The sequence below is a fragment of the Chiloscyllium plagiosum genome, chromosome 16, assembly GCF_004010195.1.
Source record: "Chiloscyllium plagiosum isolate BGI_BamShark_2017 chromosome 16, ASM401019v2, whole genome shotgun sequence".
NCBI lineage: Eukaryota > Metazoa > Chordata > Chondrichthyes > Orectolobiformes > Hemiscylliidae > Chiloscyllium > Chiloscyllium plagiosum.
In genome coordinates this window covers 25,604,854-25,627,518 of record NC_057725.1, presented here as the reverse complement: position 1 = coordinate 25,627,518, position 22,665 = coordinate 25,604,854, and the positions used below count along the sequence as shown (strand labels likewise).

The 22,665-nt window shown below is 40.7% G+C and overlaps 1 protein-coding gene across 7 annotated transcripts in view; it reads left to right on the top strand.

The window, feature by feature from the left end:
- Positions 1–22,665, top strand: part of mapk8ip1b (mitogen-activated protein kinase 8 interacting protein 1b) — a 150,414-nt gene that overhangs the window by 113,400 nt on the left and 14,349 nt on the right. For 6 of the 7 annotated variants that reach the window (XM_043705587.1, XM_043705586.1, XM_043705590.1 and 3 more), the window contains 2 exons: positions 3,175–3,987; positions 13,929–14,004. In XM_043705587.1, coding sequence (XP_043561522.1) covers positions 3,175–3,987; positions 13,929–14,004 — 889 coding nt within the window. The remainder of the gene's footprint in view (positions 1–3,174; positions 3,988–13,928; positions 14,005–22,665) is intronic. The other variant, XM_043705588.1, reaches the window with a different exon arrangement.

The window sequence follows — 22,665 nt, the reverse complement described above, 5'->3', positions numbered from 1 at the left end:
TGTTTTCTCTTCCTATAGTCATAATTACTGCCTCCTTTAAGGCCCTACTTATCTCTTTACCCAGCATTTGGTTGCTGGGGTAAGAGAGAGTTCCTCCTTGGCTTATTGTTAGTTTATTCTGATTTTATGCTCGTGAAGTATCTTATACGTCTCTCTTCAGGCACTCTATCAATGGAGCTAGTTGCTCCAATGGAATAAAAATTGGGCTGATTCTCTAATGGTCTGTTATGCAGTGTACCAAGCAGCTAGGAAAGTGATATTTGCACAAAGCAAAAATGTTCACTGGACTGCAGATGTCCTCCGAAATGTTTGCCTGACCGTTAGCCGCTTTCCTTGTGATTTCCCACAGCACTTCCCCCATATGGCCTGATTTAACAACTGACAAAGCTTTTCTTTCGACTGCATTGAGAATCCAAGATTCCTAACTGATTGTACAGGTTTGGAACAAATCAGTCACTCAATCCTTTGAGCCTGCTCCATCATTCACTTAGGTCGTGGCAGATCTGATTTCTCTAAACTTCTGTCTACCCCGATAACTCTTTCACCTTCTTATAATCCTAACCCTACCAACTGCTGTTTTAAAAAATAATCAAAGACACTGCTTTCATCACCTTTTGAAAAATAGCATTCCAAAAACTGATGACTCTCTGAAAAATAATATCTCCTCATCTGTCTTAAATGGGTTTCCCTTTTATTTTAAAACAATGACTCCTAGTTCCAGATTCTCCCAAACTAGGAAACCTCCTTGCTACATGCATCTTGTCAGACCTACGTGGAGATTGTTTCAATCATCTCCGATTGCTAAACACTAGCGATCCAAGCCTGGTCGATCCAGCCTTTCCATCCATTCCATGGATTAACCTAATGAGCCATCCCTGAACTGATTCCAGTATATTTAACCCTTCCTTAAATAAGACGACCAATACGGACACAATAACTCAGATGCGGTCTCACCAATGCCCTGCATGACAGCAGAAGTATAACACCCTTACTTTTGCATTCCATTCCCCACACAAAAATTAGAGGATTTAGTCATATAATGAGAGTTTTTACTACACAGAAAGAGGCTCTTCAGCCCATCCCATCAAGGGTTGTACGAGACCTACAGCTCCAAAGAATCCAACGATGAGAGGGTAAGTTTTTCTTTCTTTCTGAAGGAGTGGGGATCATATTGGGAGAGGGGCCTGGTCAATCAGAGGCAATGGAAGAGATGTGGCTTTAAGAGGCCACTCTCTCTCTGCCACTCATGCTTCCAATTTCTATCCGATAGGACCAAGCAACTGGGGATGTGGTGAGTTGAGGTCCTTAAGTGGCCATTTCTTGACCACCAGGGTGTTAATCATTGGCGAGTTGTGTAGGTCACCCATGGACCACCTTGCCCAGCACTCCCCTGGTGAAGTAACAAGATGGGGGAGAATTTTTCTCCAATGCCAATTTGTCCTATTACTTCACCTTCCCTCCAAAATCTAAACCAATTCCCTGCTCAACAGTTACCATTCAATCTATTTCTGCCAGCCCAGTACATTCCATATCCCAAACACTTCTTGTGTGAAAAAGTCTTTCCTTATGCTACTCTTTTCTCTTTTGAAAATGACCTTTTAATCTGTGTCTCCGTGTATTTGACCTTCAGTTGTGAAAACTGGTTCTCCTTGTTTGCTTTGTCTCCCATTTCAAGATTTTAAACACACCTTTTAAATCTGTTCCTGACCTTCTCTGCTCAGAATCACAGAATTGTTACAGCCAGTTTGAGGCCATTTGGTTCATCACGCCTGCCAATAGTTCTATTACCTAATGCCAGTCCCTACCTTTTTCTTCCTATTCCTGCATACCACATCTATCCAAATAATTATCTAATGCCCCCTTGAATGCTTCAATGGAATCTGCCTCCATCACGGTTCCAGGTAGTACACTCTACATGTCACAATCATGTTTTGGTTTGTATATTCTTTCATTAGTATGTAGCCATCACCAGCAAGGCCAGCATTTGTGGTGTCCATCACCCCTCTTCATTCCTTTTGAATTGAGTGAACTTGCTAGGCAATTTCAGAAGGTATTTGATAATCTGGAATTACATGTGGACCAGATTGGTGAGGCTGGCAAATTTCCTTCCCTGAAGAGCATTAATGAATCAACTGGATTTTATGACCATTACTGATTAGAGACCATTTCACCGTTACTAGGGCCAACTATTCATGCCAGATTTATTAACTGATTACAAATTTCACTAGCTGACATTTTGGAATCCAGACTCTTTTTAACTGGAGTCTCTGCATCAATTGTCCAGTGGCCATTCCAATTTCACTTTGAGATGTATGTCCGACTTTTATGATTTTTTTTTAACTAGAGAGAATCATAGAACCCCTACAGTGTGGAAACAGGCCAATTGGCCCATTGAGTCCACACTGAAGCTCCGAGTGTCCCATCCAGACCCATTTCGCTAACTTGTAACCCTGCATTTCTAATGGCTAATCTACCCAAGCCTGCACATTCCTGGACACTTTAGCATGGCCAATCCACCTAACTTGCATACCTTTGGACTCTCAACTCTGCAAATGTCTGAAGTCTACAGAGAGACATGAGAGAGAGCTTCAAACACAATTCTTTGCAAAGAGCTGAATATTTTTAAACAGAGATTGGAATTCTACATTTCACCCTTTTTTCACAAAACCTCTGTTTGTGTCTGTCATTTTGTCCATTTGTTTGTCCCCCACTCTCAATATCCTTATACCTCAATTCTGTCCCCTGTCCTTCTCTTCCAACTATTCCTCCTCCTTTCCAGCCGCCTCCTCTCTCTTCCCTTTCTTTATCCTCCTTTCCCTTTCTTCCTCCCCTCAGTTTTCTTTCCCTTTTTGCCCCCATCTTTGCTCTTCTGCTCTTCCATCCTCTTACTGCACTCTCCCTCCTGTTATGTCTTCTTTTTCCCACTTTACAACTTGTGTTTTTCCTCCCTCCTTGCTCTTCCTTATTCCTTTCATCAATCCAGTCCCTAGGCTACATGCAGGTGATACAGTACTCTGTGACTCTTGACTGACAAGAGGAGGGAGTGTTTGCTGAGCAGTGCAGCGGATAACTTTCTCTTTAAAAGCAATCCAGTGACCTAGGGAATAGAGCAACTGCTTATTTAAGATTGGCTTCTTTTGTTTGGGATATTGAGTATACTTTCCTGTGTTATAGGAGATGTGACTCCCACTCACGGATGCCTCGGAGATGAGGTGAAACCAGCAAGTGGCACCACTGACAAAGGGACATCAACTTCCCAGGTCAGCACCTGCAGGCGGGCGCCAACAGGACAGAGCGAGATTGCAGCTTCCAAAGCCACAGGATGCTCTGTGACAGCGACTGCCTCTAACCAGCGGGCGAAGGATAACGAAAGCCTACATGATGAGCACATCCAGTACCAAACACAGGTGCCAATTGAGGCGACTGAGGAGATCTACCTAACTCCGGTGCAAAGGAACTCTGACTCGTCTGAAAACGAGAAACCTTTCCTCTCTCAGTCCAATGAGAACCGCATGTCCATCAGCTCAGATGTGGACTTTGCCCCCTGCCTGACCCTGCCGGGGAACCCAAAACCATCCATCAGTGAAGAGGACGAAGTGCTCTCCTGCCTTTCCACATCCCATAGCTGCTCACTGCCACGAACCTCGCTCAATGCAGAGCAGCTCTGTCCACGGACCTCAGTCAGCTCCGACAGTGCGCTGTCCTATGACTCTGTTAAATACACTCTGGTTGTGGATGACAACATGCAGTTGGAGCTGGTGAGCCTAAAGCACTGTTACTCAGGGTACAGTGATGACAGCGATTCAGCAACCGTCTATGACAACTGTGTTACGTCGCCGTACGAGTCTGCAATTGGGGAGGAATACGAGGAGGGTGTGCCGAACAGGGACTCGATCTGTCTGTCAGAAGACTCCACGCCAGAAGCAGATATTCCTTTCTCCAAGAAATTCCTCAACGTTTTTATGAGTGGAAGATCAAGGACATCCAGTAAGTAGCTTCCAATTATTTCCTTTCTGGGATACAGTGACTTGACAGTGTGGCTGTGGGGATACATGTGTAATGTTCCAGAAGGAAGTTCCTCATGATGTGGGGTCCCAGGCTTAACTTGCCAAATAAATCCCCTCTGGTCCTACCACATGTAATGAGAATGCTAGAAACCAGCAAGAATAGACCATTTGGCCCTTCAAGCCCATTTTTCACTTCAATAAATCACAACAGGTATTTACCTATAGGCAGCATGGTGGTTAGCACTGCTGGCTGTCAATACACCTGGATCCCAGGTTCGATTCCAGACTCTGTGTGGAGTTTACACATCTCCCCGTATCTGCGTGGGTTTCTTCTGGTGCTCCAGTTTCCTTCCACAGGCCAAAGATGCCCAGCTTAGGTGGATTGGCCATACTAAATTGATCAAGGTGTGCAGGGATGTGCAGGATAGGTGGATTGGCCATGTGAAATGCAGGGTTACAGCGATAGGGTGGGGGGGTATTGGTCTGGGCGGAATGCTTTTTGGAGGGTTGATGTGGATTCAATTGGCCGAATGGCTTGCTTCCACACTGTAGGGACTCTATGATTCTACCCTCAAATCCCCATATTTCTTAATTCCCCTGAGTACTCAAAAATCCATCAATCTCTTTTGAATATATTCAATTGCTGAATATCCATAACACACTCTGGGATAGAGAATTGGAACTATTCCTGAATTTCTGGATTAAGACGTTTCTCCTCACCATAGTCCCCCCACAATAAGGATTGTGATGTCATTTCCTCTATTTCCTGACTGTGATGTCACTTCCACGACATCCCAGGCAATAGAGACATCCTTCCAGCATCTGACCTGTTGAGCCCCTTCTGCATTTTGTACGTCTGTATCATTGCTTGTGTGAAGTGCCTTGGGATGGTTCACTGTGCTAAATGCACCACACAAATGCAAGTTGTTGTTACCCTTCCAAGTTAACTGGTCTATTTTCTCCCATACCCAACATTTTAATTGCAACCAATGGAATAAGTTAAAAGAGAATTGAGAAAAGTGCACGTCTTGCTTTTTTGAACCTGCCTGATTTGCTGCCCACTCCTGTCCCCAAGGTAATCCAAGACAGTTTGCGACCTTTATCCCACGCAGAGACGGCTTCCCTGAATTTAAACTTTGCCCAGGGTTGTGGAATTCCAACTCTGAGTTTCCAACATGCCCCCGCGAGCACTGAAGCAGAAGCAGCTTTTGGCTGAAGGATCAAATGTGGTTTGAACAGTTTGTAAATATTGTCTCTTTACCAAAGTTCTGGCGATTTTAAAGTCCTCAATTTTTTATGAAAATGATGGCCTTAACGATAAGTCAATTTTGTTCAGCTGGATTTATTTCATGAAGAAATAACTTAAGCAAATAATCTAGGTTGATGTACTCCAGTGCAGTACTGTAGGAATGCTGCACTGTCAGAAGGGCCCTCTTTCAGTTCAGATGCCCTGAGGAAACAGAGACCCCATCTACCTTCAGTTGGATGCTTCAGATCCCATAATACAATTAGAAAATGAGCAAGAAAGTTCTCCAGTGTTGTGGCCAATATATCCCACAAACAACAACTCCCACCACATGGGATCAATGTGGATTTCACCAGTTTTCCCATTTCTCTTTCCCACCTGCCCACCTTATTCCAATCCCAAACTTCCAACTTAGCACCACCCTCTTGAATGGTCCTACCTGTCTATCTTCCTTCCCACCTATCTGCTCCACCCTTCTCTCTGACCTATCGCATTCCCAGCTACCTCACCCGCCCCACCCCTTCCTGCTTATCTCTCAGCCCCCTTGGCCCATAAGCCTCATTCCTGTTGAAGAATTTATGCCTGAAACATCAATTGTCCCGCTCCTTGGATGCTGCCTGACCTGCTGCGCTTTCCTAGCACCACCTTCTTCCACTCTGATCTCCAGCATCTGCAATTCTCACTTTCTCCTCCCTGATAGTCTTTGTTGCTCATTTCACCATGATTGGGCAAAGCTGATTAAATGTGCTTCAGAGCTATTAGGTATAAACGGACTGTGGGGTTATCGGGTGACGCGTTGAAACATACCATTTGGTTTGCAGTAAAATGCTTATTGTTGTACTTTTATGGTAAGAACTTATATTTATGTAATGTATATTCATGAGTAAGGATTCAAGACAGACTGCTCAAAGAGAAGGTGAAGTCAACAGCTGTCTTCAGGCTTGGATTTCTTTCGAAAGTTAGTCATAGAGATGTACAACATGGAAACAGACCCTTCGGTCCATGCCTCTTGACACTGAATTACATATTGAACCTAAATGTTACAATTCAGAGATAACTCTAACTTTAATCTTACTGTTACATTACTGAAAGGCTATTTCATAAACTCTACCACTAATACTGTTCTTTTACTCCACATGCATCTCTGCAAATGTTTGTAACATTCATGTGGTTAGATTTTATGTTTCTGCCTAGTTCCCTGAGTCTTTTCCTCCTTTTAACAACGCCCACACTGTGCTATTTATGCCCAGTGAGGTACAACTCTGACATTTTATCGTAGGTTTACTCCAGAGTCCTAAAGCCATTAGTAAATACTTTTCAAAAGTTCAGGGATCCCAAAACACTTTATAATTAATAAGGTAATTGAAGTGTAGTTGCTGTTATACTATAGGAAGCATAGCAGCCAATTTGCACACAGCAAGCTCCCGTAAACAAATTAAAGCCTGATAAATTTGTTCCATTTGGGTGGTTAAGTAAAACATGGTACCCAGGAAAATAAGTCTACTCTTGTTCTCTGAATAATGCCACATGCTTGTTCAAGCCCACCTGAATAAGGTGCCCTCATTCCCTCAATACTGAACATTGATGCTTGCCTGGATTTTTTTTCCAAGCCTCAAGGATGAAACTCTGTAGGAGTTGTTTCATAGATTCCCTCAGGGTGTACATTGCAATGTGCTCACCATTAGTTGAAATCATTCTTAGAATACAGGCATCACTAGCAAGCTGAAAAAGGAAAGAAAGATTTGCATTTATCTAGTGACTTTCATGATTCCCAAATATCACAAAATGCTTTCTAGCCAATGTAATGCTTTAAGTGAAGCTACTATTGTGTTTTGGAATTGTAAATGTCAGTCAAAACTTAACACACTCTAAACAGCAATATGACAGTGATCAGATAGTCTGTCTTTGGATGGGAGGCATGGTTAATTTGGGGGGTGACTATTGGCCAGGACACTGCGGTTGGGGAAGAACTGACCTGCTCTTTACTGAAAGTGATATGATTCTTTTATATCCAGAGACAGATGAGATTTTGGTTTGTCATCCTTTCCAAAAGCCAATACCTTCAGCAGTGCAGTAATCTACCAGTACTGTCTTGGAACATCAGTCTTGATTTTTGAACAAGTCCTAGTTTTTGATAACAGGCTTAAATTCCATTAGTGCCTCTCCTGTAATTGTAGAGCCTTCGTCCAAAGTAGATGAAGGGTCAATTGTAGCCTCTGTTTCTACTGTGTTCCTGTCTGCATGAGATGCTCACCAGAGTAGAGAGGCCAAGCAGAGATTCAATATAGACTTTTGAAATCCATGAAGGGTGTTGATACAATAACTGGGAGGATCAGTGGTATATTATTTGGAAAATTGAATTTTGAAGTGAAGAACAATGTTTAGCTTTAACTTTGATTTGTATTTCTGTATTGTTTGTCGACAAGGAAGGACATAGCTTTTAATTTCATTTTTGATTTATTCTGGGAGTGTTATTGAAGTGTTTTTGTTTATTGGTCTTTAAATATCTTGAGGTGAATGGTTCACTGCATTAGAAATAAGGATAGAGAGGAAAAAGAAATGTTGCTCTAGTATCTCAAAGGCACGACCATCCAGAAGGTCAGTTAATGTGGCCATGTTCAGTTAGAGTAAGAAACAGTATTGTCAGTTTAGCAGTCTCAAAACAATCTGTGCAGATGGAGAAAAGTCCCAATTTGCTAAAGAGGGGAAAAAAAACAAAGTCAGTGAGTCTGTCTGCAGATAGAAGATTGGCCAGCAAATGTCTGGAAACTGAGGGTATGAAAAACCTATGTGTTTGTTCTGAAAGTGTTAAAGATGTCTTTGAAGAAAAAATCTCCAGAAAGTAATTCCAGCCATCCAATTGAGCAAGAAGCTTTCAAAGGGCAGGCAGGATGACCCTCCACTCAGGTGTGAGTATCTGTAACGTGTGTGTTTAAGATAAAGGGCTAAATATTTACTTATTTGTCAGAAGAAATTTCAAGCAGGTCTTGAAAAGTGTAATTAGTTGATATTTTTAATCTCCCTTTTATGTGCAATACCTTTTTTGGTTTCTTTTAAGTACATTAGCAGCCTCTCATGAATATGTTCAGTTTGACATGAATGGGATAAACAAAACAACAAAACTGAAACTTGGGGACTATCAGGCTAGGTTTTGTTCTGGGAACTGATCTCTTTTGCATAATAATTAGCGGGATCATAAGATAGCTAAAAAGAAACCATTCCCAATGGTTGCAAAGTTGATGACCAGAGTGCACAGATTTAAGGGAACAGAGGTAACAGAACCAGAGACAAGAGGAAAATCCTCTTTAAGCAACCATTGGTTAGGAGTTCGAAGACATTGCCTGATGGAGTGGTGGAAACAGATTCAATTCATGGCTTTAGAATACAATTTGAGAAATATTGCAAGGAAAAGAAATGTAGGAATCTGGGAAAGGGAGTGGGGCTATGTAGACTTCTCGGTTCAAAGAGCTGATGTAGACTCGATAAACTGAGTGGCCTCAATTAATTCTGTGCTGTTCTGAGTGTGAAATTCACCACAATAATTACTATACCCAGCGCCAGCCCTTTTCATTACTTGCTGTGGCAATAAGAAGGCCCACTTTCTCCACTCAGTGCAGCCTGATCATTAATGGAACCCTACTGACAGCTGTCTGGAATAACTCAAGTTAATAATTGCAAATAAAAAACTGCTCCTTGCCTACCATCACCATCTACCCCCCCCCGCCCCCCCCCCCCACCCACCCAAAATGAGTTGAGGAATTTTCAATATTAGGTAAGATTGGAGTCTCATCATTATCACTATTTCCGCTTTTCTTCTGTCCTAGCCTGCCATCTATAATCTCCTTGTTTATTTCATATTTTGCACGCTCTGTCTGGGCTCCATCTCCATCTATCTACTCGCCTCTGCCTTCAGGCCACCACCACCCCTGTAATGTTGTCTTCAGCCATCAGTTCTAATGAACAGTTACTGGACATGAAACATTAATTCTTTCTTCCCTCAGATGCTGCTAGTCCTGCTGAGTTTCTCCAGTAACTTCTGGTTTTGTTCCATATGACTCCTCTCTTCTTTAATGTGTGAATTTCTTTGCTTCCCTTTTTCTGGGACAGTACCAGTGCAAATTGATGCTTATCTCCGGTGATGGGGTGGTCACAATAGACATGTGCAATGGAGTGGGGTTGGGACAAGGGGAGGTGATGGAAGAGAGGAACATTGAGCAATCTACAAAAGGGACAGTAAATAAAACTGGAGTTGTATGTCAGTAATGACGATGCACCTTTTCAGGTTCATGGGAATTTTGCATATATTGAGTCTAACTTGGGCATAACCTTTTATAAGGAGAACAATAACTAACAGAACATAGAACATTACTTAGTGTAGGTTAGATGGGCTTCAGATGTGTTTCACAGGGCAAGCAACATTGAGGGCCAAAGGGCCTGTGCTGCGCTGTAATGTTCTACGTTCAAATGGGCAGGATGGATAGAAAGTTGGTCAAGAACAAGGGGCACACTTTTAAAATGGAAGGCAGGAGGGTTAACGGTGATTTGAGGAAAACCGTTTTACCCAGAGGTTAGTGGGGATCTAGAATGATCTGTCTGGGAGGGTAGTTGAGGTGGGTAACCACACAACCTTTTCTCCGAGTATTTGGATAAGCACTTTAAGTGCCATAACACAATATTCAAGGCTGTGTCTCTATGGAAAATGAGACTGGTGTAGGTAGCAGTGTATTTTTGACAATACAGACTCAATAGGCCCCTACTGTAGTATATAGTTCTCTGACTGAGATTGAAAAAGAAAAGATGTATTTATCATGCGATCATAGCCTCCAAACTTTACAAAGTGGTTCTTAAGACAATAAAACACTTAAGAATGTGATCATGCTGTAATAGAGGAGCACGGCAACCATGCAAACTCCCACAATATTTGTTTCAATATTGTTTTGGCACAGCAGGAAAGAATACACCTGTTTTTCCTCAAAATAGTTTCCTAAGTGGGCAGATGAGACTTCTGTTAAAAGTCCAATTTTCTTAGAATCATTGTCGGTTTAAATGAGATGACTTATTCTTCTGTTGTCTTCCACCACACTATGCACTGTAAAACTATATGCTCAATACTTTACCTTTACCATCAGGCCAAGTGACCAACATTGGACAGATCTAAACTTCAGATAGCACTGTCCTGAGGCTCTAACACAGAATTACACTGAATCTTGCAAAGGCCACCAGTCCTGACAACATCTTGGCTGTCATACTGAAGACTTGTACCTCAGAACCAACTGTTCTATCCAACAATGTAAAACAAAATTGCTCATGTGTTTGTGTGTGTGTGTTTGTGTGCGTATAAATCACAAAAACAGAACAAATTAGCCCAGTCAATTACCACTGCATCAATCCATTGTCTGTCAGTAAAGTGATGGAAAATGTCATCGACAGTACTATCAAGCAGCTCTTACTCAGTGATAACCTCGGCACTGATGCTCAATTTGGGTTCCACAAGGTGACAAGACTAGGACAGAATCTGGGAACTATGTGGTGAGTAACTCACCACCTGATTCCTCATTGTCTAATCAAATTTCAGGGGTCTGATGGAATACACTTGCCCAGATGGCTGTAGCTGCTCAGGTAGTTCAACACCATTGAAGACAAAACAGACCCCTTAATTGATACCCTATCTACCTCAAACATTCAATCCCTCCACTATAGGTAGTATCAATGGATACTCTATGGATGATGCATTGCAGCAACTTGTTAAGTTTCCTTTGACAATCTCTTCCAAACCCTCCAAGTTCTTCCCCAAACAGCATACCATCCTAACTTGGAACTGCATTACAATTTCTTCACTGCTGTTCAGTTAAGTGTAGAACTCTGTCTTTTTATTTAGCAACACTGGGGGTTTACTAATACCAGATGAACTCTCAGAAGTTCAAGAATGAAGTGATCTGTCACCTTATTGAAGGACAATTGTAGATTGTCAATACATGTTATCGTCCTCAGTAGTGATCACATAGCATGAAGTAATAAAAGCAAACAGAACCCCTTCTGCTCTAAACCTCATTGTCGCCATGGGTCACGTATGGACTAAAGAGATGAATTCCTGAGTTGACATGAGAATGACTGCCCTAGATATGTAGACAGAGTTTGATTGAAACATGCACAGTGAATGCTGGAAAATTTCACAGGTCTGGCAACATCTGTAGAGAGAAAGCAGAGTCAGCTTTTCAAATCTGGTATGACTCTTCGTACAGAGAGATATTAGAAAATGTTTTTTAATATATATATGTTTGACTGAGGCAGAGACCCAGTGCAAAAGTTAATGGTGGAGAAGGAGAAAAAGTGGTGTAAATGAAACCATGAAAGGGAGAGAATTTGTCCTGTCTAATAAGTGTGCCATTTTTACTCTGCAAACTACACAAGGCTGTGCTTGGAACAAGAGGTGGGTGGGAGAAGGACAGAACGTAAGAAAAGCGGAGAACAAACATCGTGAGGCCAGTGTCAGAAGATATTGAATTCAACGTTGAGACCTCAAGGTTGTTAAGGACCTCAGAAATTGAATTGTTTCTCAAGATTGCATGTGCTTTGGAACATTGCACAAAACCCAGAGCAGAATTGCTCGCGTAAAGTGAGATGGTTTTTGATAAAGCCTTCCAACCCTGCAGCTTCCATCACCTAGAAGAGAACATATGGTGATGCCATTTACTGTCAGTTACCTAACAAGATAATGATGTCCTGATTCAGAGCTACACAGTTCTGTTCTTCTATGATATTGGGTCAAAATCCTGGAATTCTCCCTAATGGCAGTATTGCTGCACCTAGACCACATGGCTCATTGCCATCATCTCAAGGACATTAGGGATTAAGCAATAATTCCAATGATTTAATAATAAATTTTCTTAATTTGTTCATAGGATGTGGGCATCACTGGCTGGCCAGCATTTATTGCCCTTCCCTTGTTGCCCTTGAGAAGGTGAGGTGAGCTGCTTTCTTGAACCAATGCAGCCCACCTGCTGTAGATTGACCCACTGGAAATTCCAGGATTTTGACCCAGCAGCAGAGAAGGAATGGTATATATTTGTAAATCAGGATAGAGGGGTTGCTTGGAGGGGAACTTAGTGATGGTGTTCCCATGTATCTGCTGCCCTTGTCCTTCTAGATAGAAGTAGTTGGAGGTTTGGAAGGTGCTATCTAAGGATCTTGGGCCGACTTTTGCAGTACATCTTATTGATAGTACACTCTGCTGCTGTTGAATCATTGGACGGAGTGGATACTTGTGGATGTGATGCCATCAAGTCGGCTGCTTTGTCTTGGATGGTGCCAAGCTTCTTGAACGTTGTTGGAGCTGTGCTAATCTGCTCCAGTAATGACACCCTTTTTCGTAATGTTATTGACCAGTCAATGAGTCAGCAAGATATGATATTGAGAGTTTCACTCCTGGGTCTCCGATATGATCATGTAGGTATACTTTCTATGGCCCCTATGCATTGCTGAGTCTACTTTCAAAGAGCCTGTCAAGCCTCCATGACTGAAGATGATGGATAAATTAATTCTCCTAAATAAAAGCAAATTAATTTGCTGGAGATCTCAGCAGGTCTGGCAACATCTGTCAAGACAGAAATTATTTTATATTGATTTACTTCCTGTTTTCCTCACTCTTATTAGAACTTCAGTACTCAAAGGTTGGGGCTAGGGGTGGAACCGTGAAGCCAAATCTAAACAGTGTTCACACCAAATCTTTCCCAAAGCTCCTTTCATTCCATGTGCAATGAGTTCAGAATTTGTAGGCAAGTATCGGCTCACTGTCAGGCATACCTCATAATGTGTAAAGTTTGGTGCATCAAGGGAGTGTTTTACAGAAACCTGTCTCTACAAAATTACAAAGCACCATTAGAAACTGTGTTTTTTCCATTTTCTCTAATTAGCTATTGGCTGCTGGGACCTCCAATCAGAGGCTGGGAATTGGTCTTGTGTATTGGTGCATGATAAATCTGTAGTGCAAGAAGAAAAAGGCTGTTAGGAGGATTGTGAATCAAGTACAGAATCTGCATGAATCTCTTGTCTCAGTGCTACTTACCAAAGTATTCAGAAGATGAAGGAAACAATATCAAAATCTCATAAGGATCTGAATTCTGTCATAGTTGTTTCTGGACCTTGCAATTGACACACTAGCTAATTCAGTATTAGCAGATTAAAAACTGTTCATCCAATAGTTGTCTTTCTAATATTTTTTACTGAGGTGATAAGCTCTGTTAAAATCAGGAAAAGACTTCTGTGCAAAATTCTTAACAACATTGACCTGTCCCTCTGAAACCCTCTTCAGCTAGCAGTGTTGTTAAAATAGTGTATGGAATAATAAAATCTTCTCACCATTTGGACTGTTGTGCCTATTCTGTCTCTTTGAAAGAATTATCCAATTAGTCCCCTTTCCTTCTGTTCTTTCTTAGTAGCCCTGTCGGGTTTCTTCCATTCTAGCGTTAATCCAATTGTTGTTGGCAATTTACTATTGAATCTGCTTCCACCACCTTATGAAGAGTTGCCAGTGCCTGGGCAGGTTTAAACTTTTGAGGTTAAGATATGTGCAGAGTAACTAAACTAGCATTTCAGCAGATGGGTGTAAAGTTTGGTTATTTTAAATGCAATGGCGTTGAAATGAGTTCATTTAAACTTGTGTTTGTTTCTATTAGGTGCAGAATCCTTTGGATTATTTTCATGTACAATAAATGGAGAAGAAAAAGATCAAACACACAGAGCAGTATTCAGGTAAGAACCACTCCACATCAAATACACAAAGACGCATCTAACCCACTTTGCCAGTGCTTGTCTTTAACTAGGGCTACTGACTCCAATTCCGTTTACTTGCCTTTGGATCAAGTCACCACTGGTTTCTTCATTTCCTTTTGTTGATTCACTGGTATCACTGCCAATGTTTGTCCCTCAGCCAATGTTACTGAAACGGATTATCTGGTCATTCACACATTTGTGTGACCTTGCCATGTTTCCCACTGAGTTATTGCCATTGGATGTCCTTACAGTGGTGAAATCCTCTTGGAATCCCAGTGTTCTTTTTTTCCCTACTTTGCAGCCAACTAGAGCATTCGAAATACAGTAGCACTTTGAAAGACCTGGAGAAATGTTGGAGAAACACCATTAGCATTTCTTACATTATCGTGTCACACATCTGAAGTTGCAGCCAATGAACAGAAGAATTGTTGGAAGCCCATCCCCGTGCAGTGCCCCTGATTTCTGATGCACTTTGGTTAGCTGTATTAATATTTTTGTTTGCACCTAGCACTTTCTGCTCAAACACTTGAATAACAGCTTGAGGGCACAAGTCTCCACATCTGTTACATGACGTTTACAGTGAGGTTTAAAAAACAGTTTTGAATTGAGCAACTTCTATTTAAATTTTTTTAATGGAAAAGGTATCTGTGTGGGAGAAGAAAAATATAAATTCTGTTGAAGACATACCTGTCTTGAAAACAAAAGTAGGAAGTGTTAGAAATACTCTGCAGATCAGGCTGCATTATTGACAGAGGGAAACAAAGTTGTTCTTTCAGATCAATGACCACTGTCTGTTCTGACCAAAATATTAGCTGTTTCTCTCTTTGCAAATACCGCTTGAACTGTTGAATACTTCGAGCATTTTTTGTTTTTGTTTCAATCTTCTGACATCTGCAACAATTTATTTTTGTACATCTTTTGATTGTTTTATGCTCCGGAGACTGAGAAGCACAGAGATCAGAGACAGACCAGGATAATTTTAATTTTTCAGCAGGAGTTTAAAATTGGTGTTTTAAAATGCCTCAATTTCTTACGCTTCTGGTTGACTGTAACAGAAGTGTTCTTGAGCTGAGCTTTTTCTTCCCTTGTATTGGCATCATCTGAATTTTTTTTATCTCTGTCCCTGATGTTCATGCTCCTTTACTTCTGGCTTCTTTGTTTAATGAATTCATTAATCACTTGTTGATCAAGCACATACAACACAAATCATCCTACTGACAATTAACCCATTTGATTATCTTAAAATGCCCAGATTTTGCTGTTCCTCCTTCAGATTTGATTTCAAAATGATGCCACTTTTTTTGAATATTTTCCTACCTCATTTCTATCCATGTTGTTCTGCTGTCAATGCTGCCTGGTTCTCTCATGGGGGCGGCACGGTGGCTCAGTGCCAGGGACCCGAGTTCGAGTCCAGCCTCTGGCGACTGTGTGGGGAGTTTGCACATTCTTCCCGTGTCTGCGTTGGTTTCTTCTGGGTGCTCCGGTTTCCTCCCACAGTCCAAAGATGTGCAGGTTAGGTGAATTGGTCATGCTAAATTGCCCATAGTATTAGGTGCATTAGTTAGGAGTCTGGGTGGGTTACTCTTTGGAGGGTAGGTGTGGACTAGTTAGGCCAAAGGTCCTGTTTCCATACTGTAGGGAATCTAATCTAATCAGCCACGCTCCTACTTTTCTGTGCTACCTCCATTCTAATTGACCTAGAAGGCAGTTTGCCCCCACAACAATCAAAGGCAACTGAGGGTGAGATGATGATTATCGCCCTGCCCATCAGCATCTAGATGTTGCAAATGAGCAGAGAAGATTTTCTGTTTGTATTTACTATTATAATCCATGGTGCTTCATAGAGGTTTTCTGAGAAGAGGATAAAACTGGAAAGTTTGTCGCAATCTTTCTTGAGGTTGTTGAGGAACAGGCATCAAGATTATGTGCTACTTGGGTAGCATTTGAAAAGAGCTGTGAAACAAACCATGTTAAACCATCTGCCTCTGGTGGATTAACTACAGCCAGATACTGTAACTTGACACTCAGTTAATTGATCTAATCCATTCATTAGGACGTGTTTGTAATTATATAGTTGTTACAGCTCTGATTCCTGTGTTAACACAATAGATTGCGTCCACATGTTTGTGCGCCACATATTCATAACACTGTCGGGAGGAAATTTATAATTGGTATAGTTTTAAAAACCTGTTAAAATAACACAAAATTGGTATCATTTATTACCAAGCATTGTAATATATTTGTTGGCCACTTAGTGCCCTTTTTCCTGGTTCTCTGCTATTTCAACACATGCTTTAGTGTTTTGTGAGAACAGAGCTGATTGCAATTTACATTATTGTATTGTATTTGTCAATTGTCCAAAATCGCAACATAATTAGATGTGAGATCATTGAGGCATAAAGAACAAAGAAATAGATTGTGGAAATTTGCTCTTTGTGGGGATGAGGATAGAACAAACAAATGAATAGAATATTGACACAACATCTGTTTGGAATATTTGAAAAGGTGCAGGAGAGTTCATGCAAAAGCACATTATTCAATAATTTAACCCCTTGTGTGAATATAAGGATAAAACAAACTGAAGAAAGAGGCTCACATGAAAGAAATACTTTGATTCATTTGAACTTTTCATGTCCTCAGGAATCCCAAAGTGCTTTATTATTGGTATATTCATTAATGGGATGTGGAAATTGTAAACTAGGCCAGCATTTCATTGTGCATCCCTGATTGACATTGAGATAGTGGTGGTGTGTTGCCTCCTTCAACCAATGCAGTCCCTGTGCTTTAGGTATACACAGTACTGTTTGGAAAGGAGTTCCTGTATATTGACTCCATGACAGGAAAGGAGTGATTAAATAATTTTAAAGGATGGTGTGTGACTTGGGGGGGATACCTGCAGGTGGCAGTGGTGCTCCCATGGCATCTGCTGCCCTTGTCGTCCTAGGTGGTAGAAATCACAGTTTGAAAACATGCTTTTGAAGGACCCCATCTTGTGGACCAGTCATGTAAATACTGTAGTTACAGGATAAGTCAGAGGCTAAGAATTCTGCAGCAAGTAACTCACCTGCTATCTCCCAAATGCCAGTCAACGGTCTATAAAGACACAGGTCAGGAGTGTAATGTCTCATAGTTTTTGAATTGCTGGATCTGCTTAATCTATTTCATTTATCATGGTGTTGCCACACTACACAATGGAGAGTTTCTTCAAAGTGAAGATGGGAATTTATGTTGACGAGGACTGTGCCACTGTCACTCCTAATTTTTAACTGTCTTGGGTCGATGCCTCTGTGACAGGTAGAAAGATGGGGATAAGCACAAGTAGAGTTTTCTTCTTGCTTCCTTTTTCACCTCCTGCAGACCCAGTCCAGCAGCTACATTCTCTGACTTGGCCAACTCAGTCAGCGGTAGCTGTACCAAGCCATTTTTAGTGCTTGGCATTGAAGTCCCACACCCAGAGCAAATTATTCACCCTATCCATCCTCTTTCGTGCAATTGGCCCTCAGCTTGAGGGAGTATTGATTCATTAGCCAAGTTAGGGGGTGGAGAGGGAAAAAACTGTAAATAATAATCAACAGATATGTCTTTGACATTAAGTTTTGTAGGGTCTGGTGTCAGTGTTAAGGCCTCCCAGAGCAACCTTTTTCTACCTATATGTCAATGTGCTGCCATGTCTGGCCTGTTGATGGGACAAGATGTACCCAGCAAATAGTGATGGTGGTCTCTGGGACACTATATGGTATGATTCAATGAGAGTGATTATGGCAGACTATTACTTGACTCGCTTGTGAGACAGCTCTCTCAATTTTGGCACAATCTCCTGGATATTAGAAAAGAAGACTTTACAGGGTTGAAATGTGACTTGTGATCTTTTCTGATGACCATGTTGATGCTCTGTCCAATTTCACTCCTTTCTTTAGGATAGTGATTTGGTACAGCTAGACCATTCCAGAGTCGACCACATTGCTGTGGGGTTTGAGTTAGAGAAAATGGTTCTGATAGACCAGAGAAAGATAGCATATTCCCTCTAAGGGGTATTCATGAACAAGATTAATTTTGCAGCAATCGTCTGTGCATTCATGTTTGTCATTGGGCAAACAATTAAAAAAAAAAAATTAATTCCAGATTAATTTAATTTAAATTTCATCATCTGAGTTTCTGGAACTAACCAGAGTGCAATTTGTGTTTTATATTGTGTAATGGGGCAGGATTTGTGAATGACTTCAGACTAATACTCCCTTCTGTTTTAAGTGACCACAATGTGATTGAATTTAACATTTCATTTGAAAGAGTAGGTTAGATCTAAGACTAAGATTTTAACCCTAAAAAAGGGCAAATACATGGGCATGAAAGCTGAGCCACCTAATGTGAACTGATAAGAATTGGATTAATAAAGATGCAGTGGCAGACATTTAGGGTGATATTTTGCAATCTTCAGAATAATTATGTTGCTACAAAAAGAAAAGTACTAAAGGGAGGACCCCTTTTTAAAAGTGGGATGAGCACCAAACTTAAAGAAAAATCAACTTATTGCTCAAAGATGAGTGGCAAATCTGATGATTGGTCAGAACATAAAGTATGGCATAGAATTACCAGAAGGTTCATCAGGAGAAAGAAACCAGAATATGAGACAAAGTTAAGAATCTAATTTTTGTAAGCTTTTTAACAAAAAAGTACATGGTGTGTGTTGATCCTTTTGCACATAAGATTGGGGAGTTAATGGTAGATGATTAAGACATGGTGGATTAAATGAACAAATGTGTTGATCCTGTCTTCACTATAGAGGATAAAAAACCAATTTCAATAATGGTCAATCAGGAGGTGAAAGGAAGAGATGAGCTTGTAGAATTATAATTACAAGGAAACTGGTATATAGCAAACAGACTTAGCTGTGACCTCTCATGACTCCGGATCCAGGTGGTGTTCATCCTCTGGTCTTAAAAAGAGGTGGCTAGTGAGGTCATAGATGGATTGGTGCTTCATTTCTAAAATTTATTTGAGCAAAGAGTCCATTAGACTGAAACACAGCAAATATAAGCCCTCAATTCAAGATGGGAGAGAGTTTCCTCTTTTTTTTCTGTCTATCAGCCAGTTAGCTTGATGTATGTTTTTGATTAATGATAATTAATCCATTATTACAGCGGAACAGTTTTGGAAAAACTCCAGGCAATCAGGAAGAGTCAGCATGGTTTCGTCGAACAGAAATTACATTTTAACCAATTTATTGGCGTTCTGTGCTGTGGATAAAGTGAAGCCTGTGGAAATATTGCATTTGGATTTCCAGAAAGCAGTTATTAAGGTGCCATAGCAAAAAAAAAAACCCTCATGGTATAGGGGATGGCATATTAGCATGGATAAAAGATTGTCTGCCAGATATAAACAGTATACACAAATAGGCCTTTTGGCTGATTAACAGGATATTGATGAGTGGAGTTACACAGGAGTCTGTGTTGGGACCTCAAGATTTTACAACTGCATCACTGACACAATTGAGAGAAGCAAATTTATAGATGACGCTGAGAGGTAGAAAGGTATTATGTGAAGAAAACAAGCTCGCAGATGAATACAGATATTTTCAGTGATTGGGTGAAAATCTGGCAGTTGGAATATAATGTGGGAAAGCATGAAATTGGTCGGTTTAGCAAGAAGAATGAAATAGCAGAGTATTACTTAAATTGTGAATGACTGCAGAATTCTGAGGTGTAGAAGGACACTAAGTGTTCCAGTGCATGAGTCACAAAAGTTAAGGAACCAAAAGAGAAAATGCTGGAAAATCTCAGCAGTTCTGGCAGCATCTGTAAGGAGAGAAAAGAGTTGATGTTTCGAGTCTAACTGACCCTTCGTCAATTGCTTTTATACAAAAGTTAAGGATGCAGGTACAGCACACAACAAAGACTAATAGGATGCTGCTCTTTATTACAAGTGAATTGAAGGTAAAAATGTTGTGCTTCAATTAGACAGGGCATTGGAGAGACCATATCTCATACTATGTTCAGCTTTGGACTCCTTAATTAAAGACTGAAGGCATTTCAGAGGAGGGTTACATGGTTGATACTTGGAATAAGTAGGTAGTCATATTGTTATGACACAGGGTAAGAAGCCCCCCCCCCCCCCCCCACCATGCTATTTTAAACCAGCAACACAAAAGATTTACCCTGTGTGGTAATCTGTGTGAAAATTTGAGGCCAAGAACTAGTTAAAGTAAAAGTAACAACTTTATTCCTTAAAGTATAACACAGAATAATTAGCTAACAACTATTTACAACTCCTTTCTCTAACCCCTATCTTTCACCTTCCCCTTCTGCAATACTAGTCTGATAAATCTTAATCAAGGGGTCTTACCAAAAATTCAAATTTCAAAACCAGCCAGCTGTCAAACCTTTTCTTTTTGGCTTCCTCTGTCTTCGTTCCTTCTTAGGGATTTCTGTTTCACAGGTCACTGATCTTAAAAGGTACCTTTATCGAGAGCTATTTTACGGGCAGTCTGTACATGCTGGTGGGTTGGTGGTTTTCCTCCAACTGTTCAATATTCCTGATCTTATACCTATAAAGCAACAGATTGTTTCATTGGTTTTTAATATTGTCAATATACTAAATTCAAATTTTTAATTGGATGTTGGTATTTTGGAGTATAATTTAAACTGGTCAAATTCAAAATTGTTTTGTCTCCAGACAACCAGCTACACTAGCTGCTGGACCAAATTGTTACATTGTCTTGTTCAGAACATTTTGGTGTTGTATCAGGTAGTTCCGCTAGCTTTTAACGCTCTTAAATGTATAGTACCCCTTACACCTTCACAACAGTTATGAACCACACAGGTTGGACAGGCTGGAGGTTTTTCTACTGGAGTTTAAAAGAGTGAGGGGTGACTCAAATGGAATTTATAATATCTTGTATGGCCTTAACAAGGTGGAAATGGAAACTCTAGGTCAGTCTAGAACTATTGGGCAGTATTTAAAAATGTGGCGTTGCCCTTTCTGAACACGGGTGAGATTTTTTTTTCTTTCCTTTGAGGTTTACTTTAGAGCTCTCTGCCTCAGGCAATGGAGGCAAGATCATAAAGTATTTTAAATGAAGTGAATTTAAAGTTCTGGCAAGCAGTTGGAAATGTGAAAATCGAAGAACAATCAGAACAATGATCTTATGGAAAGGCACAGAGGACTCCAGGGTTTAATGGTCTACGTCTGTTCCTATTCTATATGTTTGTACTCAAATCCTCGGTGTTAATCTGGTCTCTGGAGTAATAGTTTAATGACACCCCCTGCAATAGTCAATGAAGTATTGTAACTGCTGGAATGTCAGAAATATGGCATGTTGGCGACTCTGTGCACAGTAAACTCCCAGAAACAGTAACGTGATAGTGCCTCGATTTAACTTTAATGATGTTTGTTGAAGGATGGCTTTTGGCCTGCATTATCAGCGAGAACTTGCCCACTCCTCTTCAGTGTACTTCCAAGAGATATTTTCCATCCAAATTGGAGAACAAAAGAGGGTTCACTTTATAATCCTGACCAAAAGACAGCACTTTTGACAGTGTAATGCTCTGACACTGACTTTTGTTCTAAAATCTCAAGCGGGATTTGAACGTCCAGCCTCCTCATTCAGAGACAAGAGTGCTACTGCTGCACCAAGACTGCCACAGCTTTGTCTAAACGCATGGATACTAAAAGAGGATGTGATTTTGATTGCTACGTCCATGCCATTATGTAAATTGTACAGGACAGTGGTCTCAGCCCCAATTCCTGCAGAACACCACTTCCCAGCTACCACTAGTCTGAGTAATTATTTTTAAACTCTGTTTTCTGTATTATAGCCAATTTTCTAACCATTATGTAGCTTGTCTCTTGCCTCTGTGTGCTCTGACCTTGGTCACCAATCTGCCTGAAACTGTTAGGATGAATACTGTGCTGGAAATTCTGTGTTTCGGCCTAACCACGTACATGATTTCACATTGTTAATGATACAATCCATCGGTTAGCAGACTGCATTAGTAATGGAAGTCGGATGCTTCACCTTCGACACTATACTCTTAAATATTGAGATATAAGCGCTTGAACACGTTGTTTTGAGCCCAGCAGTCTGCCCGTCTCCCCCCCTCATTTTAGTGGAGCAGCTACCTCAGAAGAGACTGAGTGAGTAAATTCTGGCTTTAAAATAAGAGCAGTTTAAGATGAGCACACAAACACTTATGTAGCTATACCCATGGTGTAATTTCAAATGAGGATTGAGTGCAGCATGTGCAATGATCAATTGTAGCTGTCAATAGACATGTTTTAAATAATCAAACCAGCAGCTAATGGTACCCCCAAAAATCTACAAAATTATTACAAATGCTGAGTGGGTAATTTTAATGTTTTCACTTGGTAATGTAGCCATGAGTTCAAGTTTCATTTTAGAACTTGGCCATATTGTGTAAGTTAGCTCCAACTCCCATTTTGCTTATTCAGCAGCAGTGAATTTTCTCCTACCTGATATGTCTCCAAGTAATAGCAAGAAAATTCAATTAATTTCGCAATAGTTTTTGTTGGTGGAAACTTGCTGTGTATGAATTGGCTGTAAACAACAGTATCTATCAAATCATAGACATGATGGGCTAAGCGGTAGTTCTGTGCTGGCTCTCTGCAGGAGAAACTCAGCTAGTT